The 20,585-nt window shown below is 41.0% G+C and overlaps 2 protein-coding genes across 4 annotated transcripts in view; both read left to right on the plus strand.

Annotated features, from left to right (window-relative positions):
• snx20 (sorting nexin 20) overlaps positions 1 to 4,210 on the plus strand; it is a 46,963-nt gene extending 42,753 nt beyond the window's left edge. For all 3 annotated transcript variants that reach the window (XM_034175748.1, XM_034175747.1, XM_034175749.1), the window contains one exon: positions 1,880 to 4,210. In XM_034175748.1, coding sequence (XP_034031639.1) covers positions 1,880 to 2,551 — 672 coding nt within the window. In that variant the 3' untranslated portion in view covers positions 2,552 to 4,210. The remainder of the gene's footprint in view (positions 1 to 1,879) is intronic.
• A 5,401-nt stretch (positions 4,211 to 9,611) lies between these two features.
• Positions 9,612 to 19,283, plus strand: mphosph6 (M-phase phosphoprotein 6). The gene is given in 6 exon segments (XM_034175574.1): positions 9,612 to 9,799; positions 11,166 to 11,278; positions 12,517 to 12,607; positions 14,794 to 14,894; positions 19,041 to 19,135; positions 19,138 to 19,283. Coding segments are annotated over 6 exon segments (549 nt in total). The 5' UTR covers positions 9,612 to 9,751; the 3' UTR covers positions 19,239 to 19,283.
• Positions 19,284 to 20,585: the final 1,302 nt, after the last annotated feature.

Here is a 20,585-nt window from a genome sequence, read left to right on the forward strand (position 1 = left end):
ATATCATTACCAACAGGGACTTAGAAGAGAGAGACCTAATGTTTAATAGACCACATTTAACTGTTTTAGTCTGTGGTTCAGTTGAAGGTGCTATTATTATTTTTTTCTTTTTGAATTTTTATGCTTAAATAGATTTTTGCTGGTTATTGGTAGTCTGGGAGCAGGCACCGTCTCTACGGGGATGGGGTAATGAGGGGATGGCAGGGGGAGAGAAGCTGCAGAGAGGTGTGTAAGACTACATATATATATAAAGTGAATAAAATTGGTCCTAGCACAGAACCTTGTGGAACTCCATAATTAACTTTAGTCTGTGAAGAAGATTCCCCATTTACATGAACAAATTGTAATCTATTAGACAAATATGATTCAAACCACCGCAGCGCAGTGCCTTTAATACCTATGGCATGCTCTAATCTCTGTAATAAAATTTTATGGTCAACAGTATCAAAAGCAGCACTGAGGTCTAACAGAACAAGCACAGAGATGAGTCCACTGTCCGAGGCCATAAGAAACACCTCCTTGTTCGAAACCATTCGGAAGATTCAGACGGCCTTCGGTGGCTTTTCAGTCGAGTGAGTATCCGAGAAATTGTGTAACAGCTGGGCATGCCACAACATGTCCTGTGAGACTTCCAACACGGAGGTGTTTTTTTGTTGTGCGCCATGAGTGGCTCTGTCCCGACGCTCGAATTCCTCCACGTCTTTTATTACAAAATCTCCTGTAACAGTGGAATGTGCCGCAAAAGTGCTGATGTCCACATTTTCTGCAATTTCTCTGGTAGTCACATGACGTGCCGGATCAACACAGCCTTCACTTTGGAAATGATCTGGTCGTTTCAGCCTGTCGATGGCCGCTCGGAGTGCAGCGCGGCCTCCGCCGGTGTGGGCCGTCTTTAATCCGGTTGTAATGGTCCTTAATCTGTGTGACGCCAATAGAATCTTCACCAAAAGCCATCTGAATTTTCCGAATGGTTTCCACCTGGCTGTCTGTCACAGTTTCTGAAAAAATTTTCATGGAGCAAAGCGGCAGTCGCTCAGCCATTTCCCTGACAATGAAAATCCGACGAGGGGGTTGGACCAGTGTTCACTCAAAGCCTGCCCACAGGCGAATGACGCAACTGACAGGCGTGGAAAAACTCGCGCATGCGCACGAAGGTTCAAGCTTTGCTGATGCAATCACACATGATTCAAATCCATATAGTTTTTGAAAAAAATAAAATGGTCCGTTACTTTTCTGACAGACCTCGTAATATAGATTTATATGAGCAGTATTAGGCACATGTATATATTGTCCAATGTGTCGTGTTTTGAGAAACAATATAGAGTCTGAGCCCTTACTTGTTCACTCACTCATCTTCAACCGCTTATTCCAATTAAGAGTCTCGGGGAGGTGGAGCCTATCCCCAGCAGTCACAGGGCATGAGGCGGAGTACGCCAGTCTACTGCATCACCACATACAGACAAACAAACACACTCACACCTGCAAGCACACCTTCGGACAATTTAAGGTTTTCAATCCAGCTAAGCTGCGTGTCTTTAAATGTCTAAGTGTCTTTAAATGTGGAAGGAAGTTGGAGCACCTGGAGGGAACCCACGCAAACATGGGGAGAACACGCAAACTTCACACAGAAAGGCCACAGATGGGAATCAACCCCATGACCTTCTTGCTGTGAGGCAACAGTGCTAACCACTAAGCCAACGTGCTGCCTAACCCTTACTGTAGCCGTTTATTCACTCCTGTTTTATGATGTTACGACACCAGAGGGTGCAGAGTTGAAGCTTCGTTCTTAGATACAGATTCCGAAATATTGTGGCCAAACATGGTGCTGCAGAGGTTTAGAAACATTTTAACACTGGTATTATATGGTGATATTCTGCAGGTATATGAGATCGTGGTGATGCGCTCCGGCAGCTTTGACTCCAAGCGTGTATCTGTGGAACGCCGCTTCAGCGACTTTTCCCACTTCCACCAACTGCTGCTCGCTGAGTTCAACGAGGAAATTGAGGAGGTGGTTCTCCCACCCAAACGCCTTACTGGTAATTTCAATCCGGAACACATCTCGGAGCGACGCTTGGCTCTTCAGGACTACCTAGCTAAACTGTACGCAGTTCGCTGTGTGCGATATTCATGTCATTTCCCCAAATTTTTCACTGAGCAAGAGCAGCGGCGGGCACACGTTTTGCTGCGCTCGGGGCAATTCAAGCTGGCTCTGGAGCAGCTGCAGAACATTCTAGAAATTCAGGAGAAGCTTGCACCATGGCAAAGTGCCACGTTCCTTGTGCCCACACTCTGCGCCCTCGCCGTATGCTATCGTGACCTGGAAGAACCGGAACAAGCTTTTGCTGTGGCACAAAGGGCTCTGCCGCCCGTCAGGCGCTACGCACTTAAAACCTACAGAGCGCCGCTGCTGGAGCTGCTGGTGGATTTAGGCTACCAGCTGGGGCGTCCTGTGGCCCAGTTACAAGAAGAGCTGACTGTGGTGCGAGACGCTGAGAGGGGCGTGATGGCGTCTCGGTCTCTGAAGGAGTTAGTGGTCCAAGAGTTCATCTGAAGACACTGATGCTGAAGCTGCTCACAACTTTACTCGACTTATGTTCACTCACCACCCACTTCTGGGAGTTTCCACGTGCACAGTTTGCTTTCTGCTTCCTGCTCATTGTCTCATGGTCAATGTCTGTCCTGTCCGTCCTACTTCTCTAAAACACTGTATATCAAAAAAACTAAACTTTTTTGAGAAGCGTAGTGTCCCAGACAAGTTCTAAAAAAAAGTCCATGTTACATTAGACTGTAAAGCAGCAGGTTTTAATGTGAGACTGGTCATCACTCAGAGACAGGTTTCTGCAAAATGCTGAATTGAACTGAGAGTGTCTCCCAAAATTCATGAAATTGAATTTGAATTAAATGAGAACTGAGGTTGCAAACAGGAAGTAGAATTGAAATTCCAATTGATGATTTTGGTGTATTCCAGAATCATGCTTTACAGTATATTCCATACATGACTATTTTACATATTTCATACAAATATTGTTACTATGAACTTCATGTGCACATTATATTTTAATTACAGCAAATGTATCTCATTGACAACTAAGAATAAAAGCATCTATAATAAAAAACAGATCATTTCATTTGATTATTAGAACTTTCAAATTATGGAAAATGAAAATATACTTCTCTTCCTAGAATACTTTATCCAATGCTAAGCCATCTCAGGACATTTGTTTGAAAGTTCCAAAGTTTGTGATAATGGAAACATGGAAAAGGACAATAGGCCTTAAAGGTCTGTACTAGCTCATTTTGGTGAGCTAATTCCCACCAGGAAACCACCGAGTCATCTGCAAATACTGCAATACTCCAATCTGTGGCTCCATCAAGGCAACTTCAAATTTCAAACGGCATCTACAAGTTAAGAGATTTGTTATTTGACTTTTACTTTGATAGCCATGGTATTGGTATCAGTATTGGGATCATAATTCAAAAACTAATGTATTCAAAAATGACACACTTCTTGAAATATGTACTGTAACTTATTCTCTTATGCAGCAGGACCTTCTCTCTCTCTAAATAAGGCCCCATTAAAAAAATAAATAAATAAAACAGTTGACATCAGAAAAAAGTGTTTTTTTTTTCTCAGAAACCTGAAAAACGACACATACAGCACCTGCATATAATAAATCTGGTTTCCATGTTGTCAGTGTGCTACATGCTAGTAGTGTGAAAAACATGCACACTGTGTGTGAGAGAGACGGAGCGACTGACCTTACCGAGCTGGGCCCGACTCGGTAAACTTTGGTCGTCTTCGGCCAAAGCATACTTGCCATCTAGCGGACATGCCGGTTCTTGCACCAACTGTACTGCCATCAGTGAAATTCGTCAAAATAAAATGTACCAAAAAAAAGAAATTGATGCGGGCTGATTTCAGCATGCGGGCGGGGATGATTATCTAATTTTTTTTTAATGGGCCCTAGTTGCCACACTACTTAAACCCACATGAGCTTCTCACTATCCTAATTTTGAACCTTGTTACTCAACCTTAGGATATCTCTTGAAAGCAAAGCATTCTTGTAGACAAGAATCTGAGCACAGTTTTGTGGTTTACAAGTGTCCTAGAGGGAACTTCAATTTCAATTTATTTTCATTTATATAGCACCAAGTCACAACAGAGTTGCCTCAAGGCACTTCACACAAGTAAGGTCTAACCTTACCAACCCCCAGAACAACAGTGGTAAGAAAAAACTTCCTCAGAGGAAGAAAGCTCAAGCAGACCAGACTCAAAGGGGTGACCCTCTGCTAGGGCCATGCTACAGACAGAAATTACAGAACAATTCACAAAATTAACATACAGGAAATGATGCCGGTGCACAGGACGGTTTCTGGAACAGATACCACACCCATGTCTGGATGGAGCCGCACCTCAAACAGAGAGAGAGGAAAAAAAAAAGAAGCAGAATCAAGCATCACAAAGACACTTCAGCCTGGAAAAGCCAGCTAAGATGCTGAGGTCAGTCCTTTCAGTTCCTAGCGATGTCCTGAGCTCACTGTCCCATCCAGCTGTCTGCATATGAACTCAGAATCATCCAGGAGCTTTGTGAGGTGTTAGAACCTTTTGAGGAAGCTGCAGAGCCCTTTCTGAACCCTTGTATCAGAGGCTTATGACATACAATAAAGATATGAGGATGACTGGGAACAAAAAGTTTGTGTCCACTTTGCAAACTTCACTTGATAAATGGCTTAAAAAAATTTGAGGACCTGGAGAGTTTCCAATTGGCTGCCACGCTTGATCCCAGAATAAAACTGGACTGGTGTATTGATGACGAGGACATCCTAATTAAAAATATCCTCTTTGCAAAAATCAAATCCACCTCCCCCAAATCAGTGTCACCTCTGACCTCAGAAACACCCCAGACTCTCTTCCTACATGGAAAGTCAATCAGCTGCTGTGCCAGTTGACACAGCCGGGCATGAACTCCCTGTCTAGTACCTGATCCTCTGATGTTTCACAAAGAAAACCAGACCTAGCTGCACCTGCCTGCAAATATCTGACCACACCTGCTTCCTCTGCACCTGTTGAGAGGATCTTTAGTGTTGCAGGAACGATATTCCAACCAGAAAGACGTCGTCTCAATGATAAGATGGGTCCCATCTTATCTTAGGGACCTCGTAGTACCATATCACCCCAATAGAGTGCTTCGCTCTCAGACTGCAGGCTTACTTGTAGTTCCTAGGGTTTGTAAGAGTAGAATGGGAGGCAGAGCCTTCAGCTTTCAGGCTCCTCTCCTGTGGAACCAGCTCCCAATTCAGATCAGGGAGACAGACACCCTCTCTACTTTTAAGATTAGGCTTAAAACTTTCCTTTTTGCTAAAGCTATAGTTAGGGCTGGATCAGGTGACCCTGAACCATCCCTTAGTTATGCTGCTATAGACGTAGACTGCTGGGGGGTTCCCATGATGCATTGTTTCTTTCTCTTTTTGCTCTGTATGCACCACTCTGCATTTAATCATTAGTGATCGATCTCTGCTCCCCTCCACAGCATGTCTTTTTCCTGGTTCTCTCCCTCAGCCCCAACCAGTCCCAGCAGAAGACTGCCCCTCCCTGAGCCTGGTTCTGCTGGAGGTTTCTTCCTGTTAAAAGGAGTTTTTCCTTCCCACTGTAGCCAAGTGCTTGCTCACAGGGGGTCGTTTTGACCGTTGGGGTTTTACATAATTATTGTATGGCCTTGCCTTACAATATAAAGCGCCTTGGGGCAACTGTTTGTTGTGATTTGGCGCTATATAAAAAAATTGATTGATTGATTGATTGATTGATAAAACCTTTGAGGACCTCATGACAATTAGATGTAACAATGTTACCCCATAAATTAAGAACTGTAATAAATGATAATTGCATTTACCCCAATTTTGTGTCATGTGTTCATTTTCAATAAAAAGAATATTACACATTATTCAAAATGGAGGGAATATGCATTTAAGTTTAGTGTTTGTGAAGTATTTTTTAGTATTTAAGCCAAAACCTTTGTTAAATGTGACAAATTCATCCTGTTACTTGATTTAATTTACTCTAATTAGCTTATAATGCGCCAGATCACAGCAAAAGCCATCTCAAGGCGCCTTACATAAAACAATTCAACATAAAATTTAAATAAATAATTAAAAATGAATAAAAAAAATTTCAAATACATAATTAAAAACAGAAGTAAAAGAATAAAACAGATTGAAAAAATTAAACTAATCATAAGAAAGAGAATAAAAATAGGTTTTCAGTCTTGACTTTAAAATGTCCACGGACGAAACTTCTCTGAATTACAATTCCTTGATGAGAAACACACTGGATTTTGGATCTCCTGCATTTATATCTGCTGTAGAATCCCATCTAATGAAACTTGATAGACAACAAGCACAAGCTTTAAGAACATGTAGTGCAGCATTTAAATCTAGTCCGGTGGCTGCAGTCCAAGTTGAGGTGGGGGAGATGCCTCTCAGGCTGAGAAGACTCCAACTGATGATGAACTATTGGATCAATCTCCAGGGACAGGCTCAGAGTCATCCAGCTAAAGCTGTCTTGATGGAGTGCTGGGAGCATCAGGAAACTGATTCGTGGAGCTTTATCTGGGTTGGGAATGCTAAAGCTGAAGATATAACTATAAACCAGCTCGAGTTCTGCCCTACAGTGCCGCGTTCGCCTGTCCCCCCTTGGATTTTTGATTCCCCAAGAGTCGATATGGGTATACAACAGCTGCTCAACTGGAAGAAAAATACCCCAGAGTGGTTTCATGTACGTAAGTATTTTGAACAATACAAAGACTTTCTCTTCATTTTCACTAATGGCTCTAAAGACCCAATTAGTGGCCACATTGGTTCTGCAATTTTCGTCCAAGAGTATAAAATCAGTATAAAAACAACATCTGATCACCTTTCTGTGTATTCTACTGAGCTGTGTGCTATCTTAATGGCCCTTAATTGGGCTGAAGAAAATCTGTCGCAGAAATTAGTGGTTGCCTCTGACAGTCAAGCAGCTCTCCTGAGTACTGAATCAGGGAAGTCTTGCAGAACAGATTTGATATTCACGGTTTTAGAGTATCCCAGAATCCTTTGCATGCTGCAGAGGGAGGCTTGATAATGGCTCATCTTAATGCTAACTTTAACATCAAAAACGCCATAGACATGCTAATGCGTTAGCATCTGTCCTGTTTTTAAGTTATAAAATACATCTATCAACTGTTTCAGAAGACCATAACAGCTTGGTTTAACATAAAAAAGTTAAATATTACTCACAGACATATGCTCTTTACGGTTTTAGCGAGGAAAATTAAGATAAAGCTAAATAAACCAACGAAGCAGCAGATCGAAGATCAAAGCACTGCTTCACTGGTTCAAGGCTCAAAGCCGCGCTGCAGAAACGGTTCATTATACAGACTCGCTGCAGGTTCTGTAACCAATGTAGAGAAATGATCATTTTCCTGACAAACACCCCCAAAAACAACGGCCACTCTGAAGGACCGATAAGGGAATTGTTAAGCAAAAAGGCTGTTGATGTTTATGGATCGAATAATTTCTTAAGGATACCTGAAAAGAACCGGTTCCCAACACACAACACTAACAGCAACATGCTTTTATATATATATATATAAAACTCACATTAAAGACTCACAATTATCTTAGTTAAACACCTAAATACATATTTTGGTTGAACTCACCTCCACAACAATGCAATGTCGCAAACGCTTGTTTACACTGACAACGAAATCTCGGCCTCCCCAGCGAGAACGTGATTACGTGCGAGATTTGACACCGTAAAGCCGTCTATACAACATTTATTACTTTATATGGAGGCTGCATGAGAAGGGAGTTTCTTTGTGCTTCCTCTGGGTACTGGCAAATGTAGGGAATGACGGAAATGAGTATGTTGACATCCTGGCCAAACAATCTTTAAGAATGGACAGAATTGATTGAGACATTCCCTTGAGTAAGTTCGAAGGGACGACTCTTATTAAAGGAAAGGTTATGGCGTTATGGCAGGAATTTTGGGATATGCATGATACAGGAAGGCACTTACATCAAATCCATAAAGATGTTTTAGGTAGAGTGGATGTGGCTGGAAGCAGGAAAGAGGAAGTAGTCTTGGCCCGTCTCAGGATAGGCCACACAGGTCTTAATAACACTCTTCTAAGGATCCATAAACACCCAACAGGAATCTGCCCTAACTGTGACCAACTGGCAACTGTTTATCATGCTCTTATACAGTGTGAGACATATACTGAGCAACGGAGGAGACTATCCACGATACTGTGCAGATGTCCGTGGGAAATCTGCTGCAAAACCCATCACACATTGTGCAAAAAGAATTATTTAAATATCTAAAGGACACTAGATTACGTCATCGCATCTAAACAAATGCCTATTGAGGCTTTTCAGGTTTCAAATACCGCAAAACCTCGGAGAGGTCGCCGCTCTGCGAGATCTCAGTAACACTGAGAACTGCATTGAGACGCTCTGATCTGGCTTTAACTGCTGCACACGGACACCACCATTAACATCGCAACATAAAACTATTTTTATATTGTGCCTAAAACTCTCGTGAATATATTCTCTGGGTTTTTAGACGTTGTTATTGCATTTTTTTTTTATGTAAACATGCGAGAATCACAGGCTGTCTCTCCGTTATTTTCAGTGGGAGCTGCTGTGAGCTCCACTCACTTCCTGTCATTCTGGGGGAAAGTGAAGTTTGCTCTTTAACGTCTTGATTATTGTTCTTTACAACACTGTTTGTCCTCTTTGTTCCAGACTAATATCTGAAATTTGGTTTGCGCTTATTAAATTCCACGCAGATTAAACGTAGCGGATTATTTGTTATAATTGTTTTAGCAAGTTTTCAGGGTATCATGCATGCAGTCTCTTATTAACGTGATGAAAAGCATAAAAATACATTTTTGTAGTATAATATTCATTTACAATTGTCATCATGTGGATTCTTTATGTTGTTGTGACTGCAGCGACTCTCTGGCGCGCAAGGGATTATGGGATACGTGAAAACCCCGAATGGCTGCCAGGAGCTAAGGTTTTGTAAATCTCAGCGATCACTCACCACCCCGGTAGGTGGCGGTAGATGCACCTTAAGATGGTGCCGTCCGCCATTGAATTCGAAAGAAGAAAAGAAGAAGAAATTAATTTTAAAATTTACCAGCAATAAAATTATAAAGATAACTGAAGTTTTAAGAATGGCCATAATAAATATTTAAGAAACTTAAAGTTTACGAGCAATTTCACCTGTTATTGCTCAAACACACTGTAAACTGACACGATGGAGTTTGATGTGGAAGAGTTTAGAAAGATACAGTAAGAATGTTTTGATTACCATTTACAGTTGGCGATGAAAGACTTGGGTGTTAACATCGTGTTAAAGTCAGAACATGAAGCTGCACTGAAAGAGATCTATCTGGAAAGAGACATTCTGTGTGTTGTCGCGCCAACGAGAGCGGCACGCTGAGGAGGGTGGAAACAGCTGCAGATGGATCTGACTATATCCACTAGGTGGCAGTAATGCAATTCATTGGAAAAGCCAGCTGCCGTAAAATGCCACAGAAGAGGGAGGTCATCGGCCAAATTGCTCGACGTTCTGTTGTTTATGTCTGCCAGCATGGTCCCCTGTTAGCTCATGTTTTTAGCAGAGACTGGTTAAACAGATTAAACAAATTGAGGATTCCGCTTCAGTTTTAGCTGCTCAATTACAAACTGGGTTATTCTGAGTCAGAAAATGGCGAATGATTGTGGAAAATTGTCGAAAAACCTCTTGCGCATGAAGGTAAGTCATATTAGCTCGTTGTGGCTACTTACGGCTACTTATGACTAAATTGTAGATTAAAAGTGGAATGTCATACTAAACTCGGACGTGGATCAAATCCACACCTTCTAAACATTTCATAATTGATTCGGTATACATTTTGTTCATCATATCCACAAGATTCTCAAAGCTTGTGGATTTCTAGAGAAATAATCCCATATTTATAATCCCATGAAAATGTCTACATCCAGATTGTCTGTAAAATAAAGACCAAGACCACAATAAGGTGACAAACATTTTAAAAACAGATGTTGGATGGTTTCAGTTTGCACAGAATATGGATCAACTTCAAATTTTAATGTTTGGTGTAGAAAGTCCGGCTGGTATGATTTAAATCACTGCTGTTAATAATAATAATAAACAATCATCAAAAAGGATTTTTTTTTTTTTGTTTTTTTTTGTGTAGAAATCAGTACGTAAAATCACCAAAATATGAAATCAGTACCATTAGGTCATGGTACTTGTACATGTTGTATGTTCACCTTTATGTTTTAACATGTCAGTAACGATTAGAACGAATGATATTGTTTGTATAGTCTCATTTAGAAGGGTGAAATAAATAAAATGGAAAAAAGTCGATGTAAATCAATAAAAGTCCATTTTAATTGAAAAAAATCATGACTTTTTAGAAACAGTGATTTTTAAAAAGCCTTACTGCTACTGGCAGTGGAAATGGAAGTCAAGCCATGCTGAATGATACCACACCATACCGCGCTGTACTGACCCGGACCGCTTTGTGGAAATGAGGCTCAACTGTTTGTGTGCACTGGAAACAAACAAAAGCTACATAGAAATAAAAAATTCCCAACCTGAACATGAGTCCCGTTGGTTTCACCCCAGGGTTTAACCCAGTGTTGTGTGTTGCTATGGGCTGCAGCTAACAATTATTAATGGTGAAAACTGTTGATTGTTGTATCCAGAGCCCAAGATGATGCTTTCAAACATCTTTTTTTGTTCTCAGCCCAAAAATCTTCAGTTTACCGCCAGATAAACTGAAGCAGCTAATAAAATACACAACCTCATAAAACACAACTAATCATACTTACAGAGCAGAAGAGGAAGCAGGTCAGATCAGGCTGGAATCTCCCATGTGACTTCTGACAAACTGTAGCTTCTTTTCAAGAAAATCCTCCTGTGAATCTGTAAGTAGTTTCCGTCTGATGCAGATGTGCAAAGCGTTTCACAGCCAGTCTCCCCCCCACGGTCCCGCCACATGCTCAGCTGTATAATCATCGCTGAGCAGTGGGTCATGGGGAGTGACATTCTCTGGGTTGAATTCTCTGTGTTTGTTTTTTAATGATGGAGTATTCGATGTGTGTTTTCTTAGTTCATGCAGAGGGGTCTGGATGCTGAGACCAAAAAGCAGCTGGAAGAAGATGAGAAAAGAATAATGAGCGATGAACACTGGTATCTGGACCTACCTGAGCTTAAAGCGAAAGAGTGGGTCTACATATGAGAACATTTACCAAACTCACTTTTTAATATTGTTGTGATGAACAGTTTATGTTTACAGCACTGTCATAAGCTGGTCTGAGATTTATTGTGATTCATGATTGATTTAATCGTTCATGTGTCTTGAAAAACGACATCATCTTTTGGAGGTCACTAGCATCACATAACATGACGCTAATGACTGCGTTAGCATGAGCGAGTGGCTCCTTCCTGAGCATGTTATTAAGACTGTCTGGAATGATACGGCTTGTTGCGCAGTTAATTATTTCAATGTATCATTTTAAAAGTGTGTGTGCGCAAGTATTTTCATTGAGTGAAATTTTTGTAGTATTTATGTTTGCAATGTTAGCGTGTTAGCAGGTATTATAGCTTAGCTGACGTGGTGAACGCCGCTCCCCGCAGACCACAGTTGAGGCAATAATTCATACACCCCTCAAGACAAACAACCACCCAGGCCACAAAAATATGCTTTAATAAACAGTAGTTCGCGAACGAACCAAGGTTAGCTTGGTTTGTTTAGTTTCTCCTAATTGGAGGCGTGTTAATCCCACCCAGGTCAAACGGAGTCTTGGCCTCGCTTCACTTCTTTACCCATTTATTACCTGTTTTATGGATGATTTGCTCAAATTAACTGGTCTGAAAAGAAGGCAAGTGGTTTATACAGGTAGTTTTTGTGATGTCCAGTCGTGCTGTTAATCTTCTGGGAAGAAACACTGCAGATTCCCACACAAAGAAACAAAAGATTACAATTTACAAACCGGAAATTGCACCTCACGAATCTCTAACGAACTCGTGCACCTTGAGGGTTTGCATTGTTTTGGAATGCAAAGCCATTGGATTTATGGCCACGTTAACGCTGCTCACAAATTAAACAGGACAAATGTAAATATTCTGTTAATGCACAATTAAATATCATGTAAGTATTTCCACATGGAGCCCGTGACCCAACAAACCAATTCTGATGTAGATTGGATCAAAACTGTAGAATTCTATAAGCATCTCTCACATACACACATTTTCATACACATAAGATTCAATGTGATTTAAAAGTAATTTGTTGGTTGTATGGCCAGGCTATGTTGTGAACGCACAGTTAATCAGAATCTAGATTGGATTAATCAAGTATTTGTTTTGTACAATATCTAAAGGAATCAGAGTTGTTTGTATGGACGGACTGTTTCTGCAGAAGTGTGGCTCACTTGATTTGGTCTTGGTTTGTATTTCAGAAGCTTCATTATAGAAGAGAAGAGTTTTGTTCCCTGTGAAGACCTGAGGTATGGCCGCATGTCCTTCAAGGGCTTCAATCCAGAAGTCGAGGTTGGTCTTTCTCCCATCATCCTCTGCTGCTGTTCTGCTGCCCTTAGGGCTGCACAGTCTCAAGACAGACACTACAGGGTTATTGTACTTTGGAATGTGATTGCCGTATGGTAAATGTATGACCTTGTAATGCTGCAGTCCAGTAGTTGGACACCATGTTTGTAATTGTGCGTCTTTACACCACCACAGTGAAGTTAAGGAAACAGTTGAGATGTTCTTGTAGTGTGGAAGCTTTAATTCCAGGAATTCATCAAAAATATCAGTGTAACCATTTCGGCATTACAGTCGCTGTTATACACAGTCATACGAGGTCTGTGAGAAAAGTATCCGAACTTTTTATTTTATGCAAAAAATATATGGATTTGATTCATATGTTTTTACGTCAGCCAAGCTTGAACCTTCGTGCGCATGCGTGAGTTTTTTTCACGCCTGTCGGTTGCATCATTCGACTGTGGGCAGGCTTTGAGTGAGCACTGGTCCACCCCTCTCGTCGTTTTTTCGTTGCGAGGAAATGGCGGAATGATTTGGGCTTTTTGTTCCATCAGAGTTTTTTCAGAAACTGTTAGAGACAGGCAGCAAGGAGTGTTACTACAGCTTTAAGGACGGCCCACAATGGTGCACGGCGCGCCGCGCTCCGAACCGCCATCGAGAGGCAGAAACCACCACATCATTTCTAAACGGATCGCTGTGTGAAGCCGGGACAATTTCTCTGGTTATCACAAGAGCTGGACATCAGCCATTTTCTGGCAGATTTCACTTTTAACAAGAGATTTTGTCATGGAAAGCCGCACGGAGGCTTTGCGTGTCACGACGGATTCGCTGATGGAGCGAGACAAAGGAACACCTCCGTTTTGGAGTGTTAGAGGACAAGTTGGGACATGCCTATCTCGGCTTTCAGTGGCTTACCAGTCGAGTGAGTATAAGAGAAATTGTGAAGAGCTGGGCACTCAAAAACGGAGGTGTTCTTTGTCTCGCTCCATCAGCGAATCCCTCGTGATGCGCGAAGCCTCCGCGCGGCTTTCCATGACAAAATCTCTTGTTAAAAGTGAAATCTGCCGGAAAATGGCTGATGTCCAGCTCTTGTGATAACCAGAGAAATTGCACACGACGGTCCCGGAGTCACACAGCCATCCGTTTAGAAATTAAATGGTCGATTGCGGCTTGGAGCACGGCGCGCCGTGCACCATTGTGGGCCGTCCTTAAAGCTGTAGTAACACTCCGTAATCTCTGTGAAACCCATAAAATTTTCACCGAAAGCCATGTGAATTTTCCAAATGGTTTCCAGCTGCCTGTCTCTAACAGTTTCTGAAAAAATTCTGATGGAACAAAGCCCAAATCATTCTGCCATTTCCTCGTAATGAAAAAAACGACGAGAGGGGTGGAGCAGTGCTCACTCAAAGCCTGCCCACAGGCGAATGACGCAACCGACAGGCGTGAAAAAACTCACGCATGTGCACGAAGGTTCAAGCTTGGCTGACGTAAAAACATATGAATCAAATCCATATAGTTTTTGCATATAATAAAAAGGTCGGATACTTTTCTCACAGACCTCGTATACATCTACGTTTTCAGACCCCATAAATAAACAAACTGATTATTATTACAGTTTTCTTTATGTATGTCAGAGGACATGTCCACGTCACTGAGTATCTTCACTTACCTCACTTATTAATACATAATAAGATGGTCAGCCAGTGAGGGAAGGAACCGAGATACCCAGACGACTCAAAGGAGTTCTAGTCTGTGACTGGAGAAACTACGTAGAGCTGTAAATGGATGTAACTGGTGAAGGTGATGTCTTTGTAATCACCGCATGCACATTTTGGTTGTTTTCTTCAGATGTATTTGTGGTGGTGTTCAACATTACAAAAATGGGGGCATTGTTGATTTAAATAGTGTTCAAGAGTGATCTAGAAAGAAAGGAAGGAAGTCCTTCCAATGGCTGGACTTTGGTCCTTTAATCCTCATCTTTCAGTCTCTTATTGTTTTCTCTGTGGTGTGACGTTTTTGACATGTGTGATTAGTTTTGAGGTAGGACAATGAGATGGTATTTGAAGTAAGGTGACGTCCGTACCTCCGGTAGCCTCTCTGATGAGTGAAGCTTTGCTTAGATTGAGGACTTGTTGGTTGTGATGGGAGCTTCATCAGCACGCTGACTTGTTCTTGCTGTTTTGCATTTACCACAGAAACTGATGTCTTTGCTGAATCCTAAAGATGAAGATGAGCGCAAAGAAGAGGACATAAGCAAAATGCAAACAGACGTGACTGATGAGGAAATGGCACTAAGGTACGAGTGACCAACCTTCAGTCACCTGCAGCGATGACGTGATTCTTATTTATTTTAAATTAAGCGATGAATATTTACTGCTGTCATTTGTTTTGTTTGGTTTGTGACTTGATGTGTGGACTAAGTGATTTCTCTCCATCATAGAAATGTAGAATACATAGAATAATGGTATTTATGCTCTTAATTAAAATAATAATAATTTAAATAATTTAGTAAATATTAGTTGAGAAATGACTAAAGAATTACTTTTTCCAGCGTAAGATACAACCCCAATTCTAAAGAAGTTGGGACGTTGTGTGAAATTTAAATAAAAACAGAATACGATTTGCAAATCCTCTTCAACCTATACTCAACAAAAATATAAACGCAACACTTTTGGTTTTGCTCCCATTTTGTATGAGATGAACTCAAAGATCTAAAACTTTTTCCCCATACACAATATCACCATTTCCCTCAAATATTGTTCACAAACCAGTCTAAATCTGTGATAGTGAGCACTTCTCCTTTGCTGAGATAATCCATCCCACCTCACAGGTGTGCCATATCAAGATGCTGATTAGACACCATGATTAGTGCACAGGTGTGCCTTAGACTGCCCACAATAAAAGGCCACTCTGAAAGGTGCAGTTTTATCACACAGCACAATGCCACAGATGTCGCAAGATTTGAGGGAGCGTGCAGTTGGCATGCTGACAGCAGGAATGTCAACCAGAGCTGTTGCTCGTGTATTGAATGTTCATTTCTCTACCATAGGCCGTCTCCAAAGGCGTTTCAAGAATTTGGCAGTACATCCAACCAGCCTCACAACCGCAGACCACGTGTAACCACACTAGCCCAGGACCTCCACATCCAGCATGAACAGTGTGAACCGGGATTCATCCGTGAAGAGAACACCTCTCCAACGTGCCAAACGCCAGCGAATGTGAGCATTTGCCCACTCAAGTCGGTTACGACGACGAACTGGAGTCAGGTCGAGATCCCGATGAGGACGACGAGCATGCAGATGAGCTTCCCTGAGATGGTTTCTGACAGTTTGTGCAGAAATTCTTTGGTTATGCAAACTGATTGTTTCAGCAGCTGTCCGAGTGGCTGGTCTCAGACGATCTTGGAGGTGAACATGCTGGATGTGGAGGTCCTGGGCTGGTGTGGTTACACGTGGTCTGCGGTTGTGAGGCTGGTTGGATGTACTGCCAAATTCTCTGAAACGCCTTTGGAGACGGCTTATGGTAGAGAAATGAACATTCAATACACGAGCAACAGCTCTGGTTGACATTCCTGCTGTCAGCATGCCAATTGCACACTCCCTCAAATCTTGCGACATCTGTGGCATTGTGCTGTGTGATAAAACTGCACCTTTCAGAGTGGCCTTTATTGTGGGCAGTCTAAGGCACACCTGTGCACTAATCATGGTGTCTAATCAGCATCTTGATATGGCACACCTGTGAGGTGGGATGGATTATCTCAGCAAAGGAGAAGTGCTCACTATCACAGATTTAGACTGGTTTGTGAACAATATTTGAGGGAAATGGCGATATTGTGTATGTGGAAAAAGTTTTAGATCTTTGAGTTCATCTCATACAAAATGGGAGCAAAACCAAAAGTGTTGCGTTTATATTTTTGTTGAGTATATATTCAGTTGAATACACCACAGAGACAAGATATTTTATGTTCAAACTGATAAACCTTAATGTTTTTGTGCAAATATTTGCAAATGGATTCCTGCAGCATGTTTCAATAAAGGTGGGAAAGTGGTATGTTTCCTTCTAACAACACTCAATAAGCGTTTGGGAACTGAGGACACTAATTGTATAGACTTGGATTGTATAAACTGGCAAATATGTAACATGGGACTTTAAGTAAATACATCTAAGAATTGCATTAATTTTTTTCCCCCTAGGTTTTATTTTTGGGGGGGAATAACTCTAGGGGTCTGAGTTCACCAACCTTAAAATGAAAGGAGAATTCCAGAGTACTTGTTCAAAAAAAAAAAAGAAATATCACGAACACTTGCTGAAAAAAAAAAAAAAATCTATCATCATAATTATTGTTGTTATTAAATTTAAGTGATCACTATTTATCTTATCCTCCCACAGCCGTATAAAGTTTGATTATTATTTATTCATGCTCTCCATTATGTCCAATCCATCACACAGTGCATGTTAAGAATGAATTGTCCAGGTGACTATACTGGTCAAAATCTGTGGAGTAGATGTCAGAATCTGATGTCTTCTGTTGTTAAAGCTGTGCCTGCTAACTTTAACTGAAATGGACAGCAGGAGTTATATGGTCGTGGCTGCTGTCCACCAGTTAGGATTCTCACTACTGACATCAGTCGATGTTATTAACCAAATGTTTCTCGTCTGACGGAGGTTTTCCCCGTATATTACAGAGACCAGAGGCCAAATATTATGTGCGCCTGCCTTACTGAATCACCACATGTGACAATTTTGCAGTGTATGTAGAGGAAACACTAGGTGGCGCCAAAGCTTTGGAAACTAATGGGGCAGTTCTTCAATTTAATGACAGTGGCTGAGGGCGCGTGCCCTTCCTGATCTGTCCCACAGTTTGATTATTTTGTGCGCATGACATACCTTAAATCTGTACGACCTCACAAATTTCACAAAACTGACAAATTTAGTTTTTACTAAAATCCATGCATTATAATGGAGTTGTTTGTTTATTGCAACGTTGCCAAATTACAGCTTATTTAAATGAAGAAAGCATATTTATCTTGGGGAATTCCATAGCAAATTTTTTCTTTTCCTTCTAATGTCCTCGAGCAAACGAACTGCAGAAGAAAGTGCGTGTGTGAGGTTTTGAGATTACACTCAAAAAACCTGACCCATTGGATTGGATTTCTATCTAATAAATATGTCATCCCAATTAATTTAATTTAAATTATCTTGCATGGCTGTGCTTTATTTGAGTTGGGGCTACATATATTTATTAGATGGAAATACTGCTTATAACTGAATTGAGCTCATCCAGTGAGTCATTTTTTTTAGTGTACTTGTGACCTAACCCAATTGTATGATGCATGTTCCAGGGGCGTGCATACTAACATCTGTAAGATGTCTTGTAAATCACTTCAGAGGTGTTACCTGTTTTCAAAAGCAGCATTTTTAGTTTTAGAAGGATTCATTTCTTGCTGGCGTTTACAAAATATATGAGGAACAGTAGATTTTTACAGAAATAAGCTGTTTCGGAGCATTTTCTGCCATCTTGGTTTATTTTGTTCAAGCGAGCAGCCAGCTGATGTTGTGCTACCTTTCGTTACTCTGATTGGTTGTCCCAGTGTGCTCCCCAGCATCCCTCATGCAAGTTGGGGAAAGGCCACATGATTGGATGTCGCTACCAAATGTAGTTCATGGCTTCTGATTGTTTGAATTTCTCTCCTACAGGGGGAGAAATTCTAAATTGTTTCCAGACGGTATAAATTTTGATCATATTTGCAATATTATATTATGAGTCCCTTATTTAAATGCCAAGAAATAAAGTTATAGTGGTGCCAAATAAAATTCCTTTTATGGTTTAAATCTTAAAAAACCCAGAGGCCATAGAGCTTTAATAATTCTGGCAGTGTGTGTGACAAATTCAAGGAAAAACATGTTTTTCTCTCAACAAACAAATTATATTCTGTGCTCAATGAATGTATTTTTGTTTGTGTGTTCTAAAATCCATGTTAACGCCAATAGTATATCGTCAACTTCACACTTGGTAATTTGTCACAGTACAGTGCTTATTGTGTGCGCACAAACTCATCACATGTGGGAAATGTGTCTTTTGCACTTTTTACACTGTAGAATTTTTCGTGCTGAATTAAGAGGCTAAAAATGGAGCTCTGTATGACAGGCGGGAGAACCTGTGCAGAGCTGTGATCATGCTGTGATGTGTGCACTGTGTTTCTGATACGAGCACATCGTATCATTGTGTAAGTGGTAGAATGAGGTGGTCAGTTGAGAGGTTTGAGGTGATTTTTAGATGGACTGACCCATAAACTGCACATAATCTGGTTTTATATTAAATAGTTTTGCATTGACATTTAAAAGGCTTTAAAGTGTTTTTAAGATTTAAAATGTAAACTGAGCTGCTGTGTTCATAAATGTTATCTGTTCAACTAAGCTCTTTTTTTTTTTTTTTTTCCAGGTACGAGAGCTTAGTGGGAAGCATGAAGAAAAAGTTTGCCAAAAACGGGGAGAGAGCAGCCATCGAGGAGCAGGACGCCAACCAAAATGTGTTAGAAAGAAAAACAAGAGACACTTTCTCAAACCTCAGACTGAGCTCACATGTAAATTTGTAGAATACATTTTTTATATGTGTCTTTTTTATGCAGCATCTTTATAGCTGTCTATAAATGTCAGCGATTGTAAAGAAGCAGATTGTACAGTTTGATGGGTGATTTACATCCTGGTTTTTAATGATGTGTCTGAGATGCTGTGAGGATTCAGAATTTAATTTTTTTTTTTTTTTTTGTAGTGGTCAGCTTGGTTGAGAGTTCCATTAAATGCACCATCCAGTGTGTTTGTATGAAAGCCTGATGTCAGTGTTGTGTTCATTCTGTCCCATAAATGTCTTGGTGGAGCAAACTGAACAGGTCAGGTCTGGCAGCAAGTCTCTGTGTTCACCCCACCGACTTTGTCTCAAACGAGTTGGACTTCAGGAGACTGTGATGAGTATCACTAGTATGGTGAGGGAACGTCTGTTACTTGTTGGACAAGGCGAGTTACTCTGAGTGTGAGACAGCACTCGGGTGCTTCTGCTGAGGATCCCAATGTCTGGAGAAGACCTGGGGAGGCTCACATTTTCACCTGGCTGCAGAAGACAAATAGCTGCTTTCAAGAGGAGGGGATGGACCGGCCATCTGCCTCGGTGGTTGCTGTGATGCGCCCAGTGTGGTGAATGCAGCAGTGTGTGGCGCCTGGTCAAGCTGCTCCAAGACCTGGTCTGACCCGAGCCAACTTAAGTAAGCATTTCTGTGACACAGTCCTTCCACCGACACACAAGTAGCCTCAGAAAAGACAAGTACCAAAGACATTTAGTCAGCGACTTACAGCCCCAAATCTGGAAGCTGGGACTGTATGGAGGGAAAAAAAAAAAGGTTTCACTTTGTGAACAGCCTGGAACCCACAATTTTTCATATATTGTCATTACATTTTTACAGAGGATTCATGTCCTGATAGGCAAGAACTGATTGAGTTTTCAAGGTCAAAGTCTGGAAAAATCTTAGAAAACTGGGAAACTGCTCTCCTTAAACATTGTACAAATTTTCAAAAATTCATAACTGTCTAAAAAGATCAAATTTCTTTCATATTTAAGAGCCTTATGTAGGATGGTGTCTTTTATCAACTGACAAAGTTTGATCCAGATCTGATCCACATTACAGATTCTGTGGACATTTAAATTTAGCATTGAAAGCCCCATTTAATTTATCCTTTACATTATATCTTAATCAAATTGTCCCAATTAGTCTCATATTTGAAAGTGAAGTGCAGACTGGCACTCACTACCAGCTGAAAAAGTTTGATCTGGATCTGAATATGTCTTGGACTTTTATTTAAATCAATTATGAAGAAATACAAAAGTTTCACCAAAACATCAAATCTAGGTTTTCATCTCAAATGTACTTTCTGCCAAATTGTAGCTGAACTTTCAGGTCTTCTTTTTAAGAAAATCCTCCTCGACACCACTTCA

This window comes from Thalassophryne amazonica, chromosome 8 (genome assembly GCF_902500255.1).
Source record: "Thalassophryne amazonica chromosome 8, fThaAma1.1, whole genome shotgun sequence".
Classification (NCBI taxonomy): Eukaryota; Metazoa; Chordata; class Actinopteri; order Batrachoidiformes; family Batrachoididae; genus Thalassophryne; species Thalassophryne amazonica.